Source organism: Aptenodytes forsteri, unplaced genomic scaffold, assembly GCF_000699145.1.
Source record: "Aptenodytes forsteri isolate BGI_AS27 unplaced genomic scaffold, ASM69914v1 Scaffold79, whole genome shotgun sequence".
Classification (NCBI taxonomy): domain Eukaryota; kingdom Metazoa; phylum Chordata; class Aves; order Sphenisciformes; family Spheniscidae; genus Aptenodytes; species Aptenodytes forsteri.
Window position 1 is genome coordinate 5,238,935 of NW_008794776.1, and position 13,160 is coordinate 5,252,094.

General features: G+C 38.7%; 1 protein-coding gene across 2 annotated transcripts in view; it reads right to left on the reverse strand.

The window, feature by feature from the left end:
• Nucleotides 1-1,927: 1,927 nt before the first annotated feature.
• The window catches only part of LOC103894882 (septin-2), a 40,170-nt gene continuing 28,937 nt past the window's right edge, over nt 1,928-13,160 (reverse strand). The window contains exons 12-13 of one of the 2 annotated variants that reach the window (XM_009274357.1): nt 10,839-10,932; nt 1,928-3,070 (exon numbers count right to left, since the gene is read on the reverse strand). In XM_009274357.1, the coding sequence (XP_009272632.1) occupies nt 10,864-10,932 (69 nt within the window). In that variant the 3' untranslated portion in view covers nt 1,928-3,070; nt 10,839-10,863. Of the gene's footprint in view, nt 3,074-10,838; nt 10,933-13,160 lie in introns of both variants that reach the window. The other variant, XM_009274356.2, reaches the window with a different exon arrangement.

A 13,160-nucleotide genomic window follows, 5' to 3' on the forward strand; every position in this document is an offset into this window, starting at 1 on the left:
GTCCGGGCTGGTGAGGAGAGTGTGAGTGCTGAGTGCGCGGAGAGAGCGCGTGTGAGAGTGTGCGCGCGCGCGGCGGGGGGCGGGGGGAGCCCCAGCGCCCCAGCGGAGGGGCCGGGGGGGCACCGGCTGAAGCACCCGAGCAGCGCCTCCGCCACCGGCTGGCAAACGCAGCCAGGGCCCGTTTCACGCACACGAACAATTCCCCGAAACCACCCGGAATCATGCCCGCGTACACCTAGCTGAAGGCTTAAACACGACATTAGGAAGCACTCCCTACTCTCAAAGGGAGAGAAAGAATACACCATTTAAAAAAATAAACACAAATGGAATAAATAGGAAGTGCGTTTCCAGATTTAGCATCTCAAAATACAGTGGGAAGTCCTGAATCATACTGCAGCTGTACCGTGCAAAGGGGGAATGCGTGCTCTGTTTCCATTAAAACATTTTAAAGAGGTGATATGGAAAGTTATTTTGGGTAAAAGCTGTCAGTGCAACTTTTTAAGGAAAGGCAGAAGAGAAGTCAAATGAATTTTAAACACTCCAAAGGCAGCAGTAACACATGATTTAAGAACAGCTCATAGGAACCTCACCTGAACAGTAAAGGAGCAAGGAGAGGGGGATGTGGAGCCTCAGGACACCCAGGTCCTTGCCCTGACTTCCACAGCTGCAGGAAGGGGTCATGTCTTCCACAGTTCAAGGACACGTAAATAATCAGACTTGAAACTCTCCTGAATACAGGACAGGATAAGCTTGGCATGGTGATAGCCGCACAAGTGCAAGGACACTCCCCTACTTCAGAACAAAAAAATTGCACCGATACCACAGTCCTAACATTTCAAATCCTTGTAGTCATCACAGCATTTATCTTGCCATTTCTTCCACCTTCTCATTCAAAACACTCCTCATATCAAAACAAGGAGACACTTCCAAGACCAGAGGTTGGCAATCCCAGGCATGTATGTTTTAAAAACCCATTAACTCATGCCGAGTTCACTTTTAGCATTTGAAAACAAGCAAATATGCTGACAATCACCTGATTTATTTTTTTTTCCTGATGGTTTGAATCAATGGCTAAAAGAAAGAAGCCAGAAGGAGGCAGACTCTATCAATCAATGATCAGTATCCGCTAGTGAAAGTCTGTTCACTGAGGCTTCACACACAAGAATTGCAACAGTCACTTTAGGTGCCTGGCTTTGAAAAGTAGGGGGGGGGGGGGCTCCGTTTTTAATAAAATTAAAGATTAGATGCTTTTGAAAGCCTGCTTCCCCATTGTCCTAGTTTGCTTTGAAAGATGAACCTTTCATGTTACCTTTGTTCAGAGAGCTAATCGAGTATGTAACTACTCTATGCAACTAAAGTCTTGGTTTCTCAGGAGGGGTGTGGCTGTTCTGCCTTTCAGAAGCACAAATGGACAGCATATCATTTTAAGAAGGTTGTAAAATATGATGCAAAATTCTGGAAGAAAAACAAGAAAGGTGCACGCAATGGCACACAATTCATGAGCAAGTGTTTACCGTTAAATCTCTCACCTTGGCCCTCTTGACAGACGTGCTTACAATTCAAATCTTCAGAAAACCTGAAGAGACTTTCTACGAACACAAATCTGACACTCCCTTCTTTCAAATTCGTTATAGCAGCCACTGAGATAACAATGTAATGTCCATTGTAAGCAGTTCAACTCCAAACACAAGCCAAATATGCATCCCTGTGATGCAAGTAATTTGTTAATCCTATCCTGATTAAACACTCATTGCTAGACAGCAAAATTAGAGCTAATCATTACATAAAAGACACCCCAATTTAGTACAGAAGACAAGGTGTCTCAATCCCGTATTTGCAAAATAATTTACGCTTATGCATATATAATACACGCAAGACTACAAAAGCATGCAGAAGAGAGCTACAGACTCAGTAATGACAAAGGAAATAGCAACATTCACGAATTTATAAACTAAGGTGTGCGATCAGATTTTCCAAGGTATTTACACACCTAAAGGATGTCAGTAGGTGTCTAATGAACTTTGAAGAAAAAAAAAGTGGATGCAAAGTCTTGCTACCTAACTTCCAGTTAAAACACTTTTAAAGTTGTTTTGAAATGAAATCAAAGCAGTTTGTATGTAGACAAATTCTAGAAAACACCTTCATTCTCCAGGGTAAATATCACAATTCCTTTGAATATGCACTGTACACGACACCATTACATTTCATAGATTAGCTTAAAAAAGCCAAAATAAAAAAAAAAACCAACCCACAAAAACCACCCCTAAATTCAACATTTTCCACATTCGTACAGTTTATTACAAAACTTCAATGAAAATTAGTGTTATGGTATATAAAAAGTTCAGTACATGCCATCGCTCAGCTGACAGATAAAAATGCCTGTGACAGAAATTCTGGCAATCAATAATTGAGACCTGAAGACAAATCCTCAGAGGCATCCACAGAAGTTGTTGGCATGCATAGTGTTTATGGTATGTTAAGGCACGGCGATTTAGAAAAGTCAGCTTCTTTGCATCACTGGTGAATCAGTGTTTTGTACATTTTCTCATACATCACACAAATATAAATCACCAGAGATGAAGCTTCAAAAGTAACCAAAGCACAGAGAAAGTTACGAAAAACTGATACGATACACAGTGACTTAAAATGGCAAGTGAAAGTTATGATACTGTGCAAACACACATATGTTTACTGTAAACAGGCCACAAAGTCTTTTAGTATTAATCACGAAACTGTTCAGAATAACCTAGCAGATACACGATTAACTCCTTAAACCCATCACAATGACTAGTCCAAACAGTATACTCTATCAGTTTTGGTATAAAAGGGTATAGGAAGGATAATAAAACCACATTTATAAGTATGAAGACAGTGTTACAAAAAGAATCAAAAAAGATACAATATAACTTGATTAACATTGAATATATAAAACAAGCCATTTCACAACACCATCTTCAGACTTTGTGTTTGTTTTAATGCAGGTCTTGATCTGCGGCATCCAGCTTTTGCATTTGAACGTTACCATTGGGTCAAAGAAAACAGAGCACCCATCCACTTGGAGAACTGTATACTGCTGTGAACAAAAGTGGAAAACAAAGAGCATTAGAAAGGACAAACTCATCAGCACTGTCAGAATGTTTGGGGCAGTCTGAGCCCCTCCGAGCAAAGCAGCGTAATCCAGGGAACAGGGCATTTCGGTTACTGCATCACAGGGACCTGCGTTAGAACCAGATCAGCTGAGTCAGATGCAGTTTGGCCCCAAATATTTATCACAAATGTCTAATAAGAGCACATAAATGAGAATCTATTTTTAGTTACATACTTTCTTAAGCACCCACACTCCCCTCCGTCTGCAAGAATGCAAGAACTCCGTTACAGCTTATCTTAACAGTAATGCACACAAGAAACCAACCTCAGTCAGCCTGTTATATGAAGCATTACTTCTGGTGAGGAAAACGAGAACCACTTATCTAAACAGGGCTAAAAGTAAACAGCAAGTTTGAGGTCATGCACAAACAACTCTTACGACACTGCTTAGGTAAAACAGGAAAGCAAACAGATTTTTTTCAAGCATTGATACAACAGTATTCATATGGCTGAAAGAAGGGATACTGGTCTGTAATTTCAAAACTACCTACCAGTTTTGGATGTCTCTATAGCTACTTGCCAATCAAAAAGGCTGCTACAAAGAAAGCAGAATTCCAGCTTTCCCTGGAAAATGGGCCCTGCTTAAGAAGCTGTGTCAGATTTGGAACTCTGGAGACACCTCAAATTCTCCAGTCCCAAAAATTCAATATTCAAATTCAAAATTAACCTGTTGTGCTACACTGCTACTTCAAGTATGAAAGAGAAACTAAATTTCTACCATTGCCTGCCTAACTAATCTGTTACAGAAGATACCTCAAGAGGAAACCGTAACTGATGTTTCAGACTCACAAAAAGACTGGAATTTCCAATAAACATGAAGGCTCAGGTTATAAGCACAGCTGTGCACTGATGTTACCAGCATTAGCAACACAATATCCACATTTTATATGCTCCTAGAACATACTTGGGCAAAGTGTGTTTGTGCATTTTCAGTGTGGATTCATTTCACTGCTCTTTCTTCCTAATGTCCTTATGAGACAATATTTTATGATACATTAGGTTGATATCATTCTTCACAAATTTCATCTCCAGTTTTATTAGACTAACCTTACAGTCCCCCATACTCCTTTCACCAATACATAGCTTTAATAAATGCCTCCATCTGCAACGTGAATTCATACCATTATTTAAGAAAGATGATACCTTTTCTCCAGTATGCCATTAAAACAAAACTTGCTCAGTAAGGAGCATAACTAGCACTACATACACCTGCACCCTGATGCACATGGTCAAGACAGCTCAGAATCCTGCATTTGTAAAGGTTTCAAAAGCCTTGGGAAGGAATGGGTTTGCCTCCCCCTCAGCTGCTTCCAAGAAAACCACTACAATGCAGGGCAACTTGATATCTCTCCATGTACACTTCTGAATTCCTAATAAGAGAAATTTGTTTTATAAGCAGTTATATTTTCTCACTGACCTAAATTCTTTTTCTTCAAATAGCATCCATTTTATGTTGTAGCTACAGCCCTTTGAGTGTCCAATCATTAGTAAGAACTTTGAGAAATGGCATCTTTCCAAAAAGAATGAGTATTGGGTGCACCAATGCCCTGTTGTTAGCTAGTTTTTATTCATTTTGCCACTCACACTCCTAATATTTTGGGTTTCTGATATTTCAGTCATCCTCCGTTGACTTCACTGCTTCAAGTTTGTTCCCTTTCCTTTTGCTAGTCTGTAGCAACACTTCATACTTCCCCACAGTAATATACTTGGCTGACGACGTTTGCTAAGTTACAAAACTGGCCTTTGAACTGCTTTCCAATGTTTATCAGTTAATTTAATATGCTTAATATGGGTTAACATCCACTGAGTCACATATAGATACCAGGCTCCCAGGTCTAGAACTATAAGAAATGTTCCTCTGAAAATGTTTATTTAGCAAAAGGTAGCCTGAAGCATTTACAGGTCCCCCGTGATACCGTGTCAGGCTTTGGCACAGACTTGGTAGGTCTGTGTACTCCACTCCTCAGGCCCGCTAATGCCCTAGAAATTCTGGCAGCAAGCACCTCCCCTCACCCCCTGCATCCCATATGCATCCAACAGCTGTACTGGATGCAGCTGTATGTCACTGAGATACAGGAAGAGGTGGAATATGTCAATTGTGTCATACCTGCGTAATCAAGCCTCTCAGAGGCAGAGTGCAAGATGCCACTGCACATATTCACAAGAATTGAGAATGCCACTGTAGCCACTGCACTGTGGACTTCATATTTACCAAGGCATCGACACATTACTGAAAAGCAAATAAATATATTTCCACTCACCCCTGACATCTCCCCACAAAACAAGATTTCTGCAGTGACCCATTAGGAATTTTATATTCTCTCTTTTTTATATTCTCTGGGATCACTTGGCAAAAATTGAACCAATCTGCATTTATCTATTTACTGACAAAATTTACTGAGATACAGTTTGGGCAATTACGTGAAAGTATCAGAAAAACTTGCTATTGGGTGTTTCAATCTTTTTCATTTTATGTTTTGCAAACATTGTGTCATTCCTTGGAAAGCTCTGAAGTCTGCAAAGTAGAGAGTGTTTTGGTTTTTGGGAGGTGGAGGGACCATTTCTCCCTCCTCTCTACAAGCACACCAGTTCTGGAAATTGGTCTCAGTGGGAATGTGCTTTCCAAGATGCATAAATCCTACAATGTTAGAAATGATACACCGCTATTTCTAGGAGAGAATTTTCCTCATAGAAATAGGTCCTGACAAACTCCTGGAAATTTTGCATACAGAAAATGCAGACAGATAAAAATCCAAGCAAGATTCTTTAAGAGCCAGAAGACAGACAATATTTAGGTACAGGATGTTTACACACTTGACCAATACTTCAGACTTACGTATCATATTAATGAATCATATTTTTTCTGTACAACGCTTTGAAGACTACAATTTTAACAAAGTGCTACCTTTTTCCTATTGGGAAGAGTCACACAACTTACTTTCTGTCAAAGACCACGGACAGAGATGCTATGGAACAGCCAAGGTCACAATCCAAGTACAACATCGTCTTTTGATTATGTCCTACTTACAATCCAGGAACATGACTTTCACCAACTGAGAGCAGTATGGACTAACAGGGAGATGCAAGATACTGTTTTTAGATTAACAAACTCAAATGAAAGAGTTATTGTTCTATACATCAAGGATTAAAAGCCATAACACAACTCTGTCATCTGGCTCTCTGCACATTATATACAAGGGCAGGTGGGCACCAGCTACAAGGTAGCTCTTGAGGATCCTGCTAAGACCTTTCTATACAAGTTAACTTCAAGGTCCTATGGAGCCACACAAGTTCAGCACTTCAGTTGTACAGTAGCAGAGGAAAAACAACAGTTTCTATCAGAAGTCTACCCTCCAAGGGAAACAAAAACTTGTGCTAGCCCATCAGTGCAGGGTTTGCTGAACAACTCCACAGTTAGAAGAGCTGAAAAGAGCTGGAGAATGACAGCGCTCTTCTAGTCTAGTTTCTAGCCAGAGAAATATCCACTGGCAGTGCCATGCAGTTGTTCCAAATGCTACAAATTTGCCCAAGCTTCACATTCTCTAGGCTCTCAATTTCAGCTGCCAAAAACTACAACATGATCTTTACTTCCTCAAATGACATTTCTCATCAGATCAATTCAGCATTCAGCAGCATCGTTTTAGAAGGCTGGTTGCTATGACAATGCTTTGTGTTGTTCTGTCAAATGATGTCAATTCATTGGTAGAAAGAACTAGCTGTTTCGTTCCTTTAGTACTGTTCTTATCAAGAATGGGAACAGTGTTAGTGAGCTCAGGAGGTTTTAAAATACTTGTGGAAATCATGAGCTATACTAAAAGAATTTTCAACATCCTACAGATATTTTAAGTGCAACATGCTTGGGTTTTTTTCTGACACATTTCCCTAACCATAACTACGTTTCCAGCTGGCTATATTTGTTTTCCATAGCCTGGCTTCTGTTACTGGTTTGTCCCAGTACGATCTTGAAGCTGAGTGGAAGACAGACAATCCAGATTTGTAAGAATAACTAGTGGAAAACAGATTGCAAAGAGCTACACTTTCAGAAACAGAGAAGGAAAGGGAAGAAACACCCATCAATAACCATGTCATTTGAAAAAGTAATTCCAGCTTTTCGTAATAGTTGCTCATCTGAGATGGACAAGTTGAGAAACTAGTAAATACGCTGTTGGAATTACTGCAGGCGTATTTCAAAAGCATTTTGTATTGGAGTATCCAAATAAAACTAAATCTGTTTTAGTTTTTGGTAACTTATTCCACCCCTTCACCTCCTTCCTCTCCAATCCTTCATTTGAACTGTCAAATATAAGAAGCAATAAGCTTCTACACTTTACAGCAGTCTTGCATTTTAGAAGTAAAATCTGAAAAATCAAGCTTCTCTTGAAGTCTTTACCATGTTCCACATGCACTGTTTGTACACAGAAGCTATGAAATAGAGGAAACAGGCAAAAGCATCGGTCAACACACCTTCATTAGGGCTGCTCTCAAAATCTCTTAATCACCACCATCATGTAGAGTAAGTCTGCACTCACAGGCTTTTGTCAAAAACTGCAGTTGGCACACTGGTCACTACTGTGTCCAAAATCACCTTCCTTTCCTACTTCTAACCCAGCCTCCACCAGTGCTGCTCTTCATTCCCCTTCAGGTTTCTACTTCTCCACAGCAAGAAATCTGGCCATCCTCTTTGGAAACTTTGAACATATTCCCTGCGTATGATCTTTGCCTTTGTCACTCCCCTTATGCTTCTGTTAATCTAGCCTTGAAAGTAAAGGAAACTGCTTGAAGTAAATTCTCCCTTTGCTCTTTCCATAAAACCTTTAAAGATGCCCCTATTCAAAAGAGATCAGGCAAACCAGACCTCCCAAGTCATCCCATCTGTGTAGCACTTTATGATAATACAGACTCAGTCTTTTTGACAAGGATTCGAGTTTAGTACTTCTTAATCATTATGCAATGCCAAACTCTTTCCAGAAAACCCCAGAGCATTCAGCAATCTTCTCCCCACTCCGAAATACATCTGAAACCAGAAGTTGGTATTTCGCATTTTTGGATATTACCGTATTTCATTATCCTACTGTTTACTCTCCAGCTCTTATCTATGAAGGTATTTACACCATACTTTTTCCCAAAATATCTGAAAACATCTTTATATCTGTGCTTTATGAAGGGGAAAATATTTTTAAGGGACTTTTGAAGAAAATCAATAAATACGTACTTATCCAAAATAAAGAGAGTGAAAATGTTAATTTTTTCATAATTTAACTATAAAGTTACACATTTTTCTCAGCACAAAGTAAGGGTGCAAAAGAGCAATTGGAGGAGAGACTGTGCTATCAGTAGCAGAGCTGATCCTTTAAAGTTCTTGTAAAACTAGAACCTGAGAGATGCTAAAGATAAGCTGTGATAGAACAAAAAGATTGATATCAAGTATATTTAAATTTGTCGGCAGTTTGGTTCTGTTAACTACTGTGTTAATTACAAGTTTCCTGGTTTCTCTAGAAATAGTGAGTTCAATAAAATACAGCAAATACATCTGATGGGAATGCTGGAGGTTGAAATCATCATTCCTACTAAACTGCAAAGTCAGTTAACATGCATGAGAGAAGCTTCCCTAAGCCTAAGTTCTAGGTGAGGATTCACTTCAACATGCGGACAGGATCATACAGCAACACTCTGGTTTAGCAGGACTGCAATCGCAGTTCTGACTGTGCATATTAGCCAATAAATTATGCTAAAAGTCTATCAATCAATATCTCAAGGGTAACAAAAAAAGTTCAAAATTCTTTCCTGAAAGCAATCTGTCAAACAATATGATTTCCATAGCAGCTGCAGAAACATAGTTTAGCAGATTCCAAAGAAACAGCAGGACCTCCACATATGAAGATCTCATTCAAATCCTTCTCAAATTTGTTCACATTCAGTATTTCAGACCAACTAACTTGCTTAAGATTTAGTTCAAACTAAATCACAACAAGATCATGTGGACGCTTAGTTAAATCTGCAGAGCTCTCCTGCTTAACACATTTAGTGGTCCGAGAAGTATTCCAGATTAGCAATGTAAAATATCTACAAAATAACATGTCACTTGGATGCACTTGAGCATGCTCAGCACTCTGTTTACTTATGCATCCATAGCTGCAAATTCAGCCTGGGACAAACCATGCTCCAACTTGTTTTTATAAATATCATATCCAGTATTGCCAGAAGCTGTGAAACACAGGGAATTCTGGTGCCATTACTGGCTAACTATTAGTGGGAATACTGCATCCTATTAGCCCTCAGATACTGATTTCACAGCAAGTCCAGTATCTAGGAACCGAAGAAAGAGCTCTGAATATATTTGTATTAGCTGCCATCCTGTGCTCTGCAAGCAACAACTATGGACAAGCCTGTTAGATTTAGGGTGGGTTTTTTTCTTACTGAGTATCAGTTTAAATGATGCCATGTAATTAAATGTGATTTGTAAGTCACAGAAAGAATTGAGCTCCTTTGCAAAAACCAGTAATAATAATTTACACTACATAAGGTTTCCCACATCAAACAGCCATTTTCACAAGCAGTCAGAGTTTGGCCACATGATAACAAAGTCACCGTGAAAACTTAGGACCTTCAGCTCAGACTAAAATATTTAACAGGCTGCATAATTACCAGCTCCTGTCTGGCGAAGTGAGAGCTTTATGTCAGACACTGCTATCACATACACTGCATGGTCAGCCACAAAATTATCCTCAGTGTTTAGATTTCCAACTCTGGGAAAAATATATCTTAGTATGGAAGTTGGAAGACATGATGTGAAGACTCCTCTATCTGCAAGACTTGGAAGCATGACAGTAAGAAACCTGAGTTTGAATTACTTTTTTCCCCCCTTAACTACTTCACTCAAAGATCACAGTGCACATACCAGTAAAACTATCAACATCTGCTTAAATAGGAATCCAGTGAATAAGTTTATTCCTTAGGAGACTTTTTTTTTTCTTAAATATAAACAGGAAGACTGAAGGTTCAAATAAAGGCAACAAAAAATCTCCTTATTTTAGGCTTGGAATGCTGGCAGCTGCCACAAGGTCATAAGGGATAATATAATCCATTTTATTCAAGCTTTACATTCCAGAAGACCAGCAATCACAACTACAGTATTAAACTCAAGTATTAAGCAACAAGACTCTTCATATCCTTCTATTTTTTATTCTTGCATTTAAAAGAAAAATCATGCCAGAAGAGCTGCATTCTGAAGAAAGCATGAATATTTGCTACAAGATGTTTTTTTCTTCACTCACTCTGATGCCACCTAATATATCATATATGACATCAAGGGAGTCTGTACTCAGTACAGGTAACCAGTTTGTCTAAAATTTTGTTTGGTTCTTTGAAAAAACTGCTATAAATTCAGCAGCCTACAAAAACAAAAGTTAGGGTGTTTTGGAGTATGTATAGTCAAATTAATTTTCTGAGCAGCTTTTGCTAACAGAAACAAAGCCAGATGATCCAAAAATAAGGCACTGAAGACAAGCATTTACAGGTCTTAAAAACAGCTGGAAAGGTAACATCTGCATAGATCCTTTTTTCTAGTCTACCCCAAACATCACTCAATTTTTTCCTACAAGTACTGTAAAAGCAAGTCCAAAGTACAAAATTAACAATAATCATTGTGAAAATCTTATGTAAGAGGAGTAAACAAGTCAGAAGTGTCATACCTGATGCATCCAGATGTTAAGCATCTTACTCATCACCAGGCTTCATTCTCATTTGGGCTTGCATCTGTGCAATCATCTCCTGCATGCGGCGCAGCTATAAGAGAAAAAATACCCACATGTTTAAAACGATTTCATGAGGAATCCAAAATCCAGGAAACTTTAAATCTTTTTCTTCCATGGTAGAACGCAGATCTGATTTGCCTCTTTATAAATTGGAAATGTTAGATTAATTCACATGATTGAATACTCTGTTCTTCCCATCTCAGATTCTTTAATGTATTACATCTAACTTTCACAAAAGATTGTAAGAATACTTATAATGAAAATTAAGCAATAAAATCCAAACCTTTTGAAGCTTGCAGACCTGTGAATTAACATTTAATCTACAATAAAGAAAACATGCCCTTTATGTGTGTACAGAGATACACTACTGTCCTGGTTTCGGCTGGGATAGAGTTAATTTTCTTCCTAGGAGCTGGTATAGTGCTGTGTTTTGGATTTAGTATGAGAGTGAGCGAGCTGAAACAGCTTTTTTCTGATACATGTGCTCAAAGCATAATATCATGTATGAATACTCATCTTGTGGCTAACCAGACACTGTGCGGACAGAATTTAAAAACTACTTCAAAAGCAAAATAGAAATATGTTTACAAAATTTGGAAAGACAGACTAAACATATTAAGCACTAATATTTTTACATCTAAACAATGACCTTTCCTGGAAATAACTGTTTTCTTAAATGCATTTTCTTATGACACTTCTAAGTTAATTTCCATCTCATAAGAGGCCAGTTATATATAATGCTTCCCCCCAAAAAAGAAACCCACATTGGTATAAATAAAGGTTCCTAAGACAGAATAAGAAACTCTAATACAGATTTTCAAAACGTATATGCAAATACCTCTAATTTGGTTTACAAATGACTAGGTATTTCCTTCCAGATGCACGTGGGGAAGCTCCACATACACAATTGCAAGTGCCCTATCTTCCAAACTGGAAAAGAAATAGGCTGCAATTTCCATGCACATTGTATAAAATACGAGTCCATCTCAAACTGGAGATCATGTAATAATCTGAGGCTTGTATAACAAGTTTTCATTATTCTAAGAATAATTGTGTAGTTTTTAATATATCCAGCTTTTTTCCCTCTTTAGAAAAAAGTAGAGAATTGCTTTCATTTATTTTCGGGGGGGATGGGGGGCTGGGATGGGTACCTCTTCAACTCAAAAAGCACTGCTGTGTTTAAACAAGTATACTGTAGTTTCATCCAGTCAACCACATTAGCTATTGTGATACTAGTTACTCCATCAGATTCAATACAAAAGAATCTGTGATAAATGCTCGACTACACATATGTGGTGTTGAGCTGTTTGTTTCTGGGAAAAAAAAAAAAAAAAAAGGCGCTGAAAGAAACATCACAGAACAGGGAAAAATTAGCTGCAGATGCCTATATCACTTTTTCTTGCCTGGCCTCAGATACAGATTTGGGAAAGAGTAAGAAACTGAAGCGCAGAGCTTGCAGCATAGCCAGAGACAACAGATCTTGCCTAAGACTAGCTGGCTTATATACTGGTACCCATCCTCTTGCTGCAGCACCACAGGGTTCAGTAGAGGCTAATTCAGGGTCCTGTGACTGCAGCATAGATACACTCTGACAAAAGGAGATTCACACAGGAACAGTGTGAGATACAGCCAAGTCTGTAATGATTATTATATACCCATCTACATCTTTCTGCTAAACACTTAAAACAAAAAGCTTATCAAAAAAGATGGCATAATGCTGCAGGAAGGAGGAAAAAAAAAAAAGGCAGAAAGTCTCAGAAATGACAGTTGCATTGATTCCATGGTCCAAGAAAAGTTTCAAAGATCAACCTGTAAAAATGTAAGACACCTGGTCTTTTGAACCACCCCTCTGCAGACTTCCCATCAGAATAAAACCAGCTTTTTGGAAGCTCGCCTACTTGAGCTTTCCCAAGAGCACTCCAAGATGAGCCATGAAACATTCCCAAAATAGAAACCATGCAGTAGTCACAGGGGAAGATACTGCTGCACATGTATTATGGTGATTGCTCAAACGCAGCATTCTGCTAAGAGCCAACACCATATTTTAAGACTTAAATGCAGCGTCAAGTCTCACATTTTCTTAATCTTAATTGATAAAATATGCCCACACCATGAAAGAAATCAGATGCTGCATATGACTCAAATGTAAGGTAGGACAAAAGCACTAGGAGACCGACTCTGCTCTAACATTAAGACTGTAAGAAGATCTTCCATTTTCACGTGGTATTTTCGAGATCTACTGGTAGAGTCTTAGTCTCA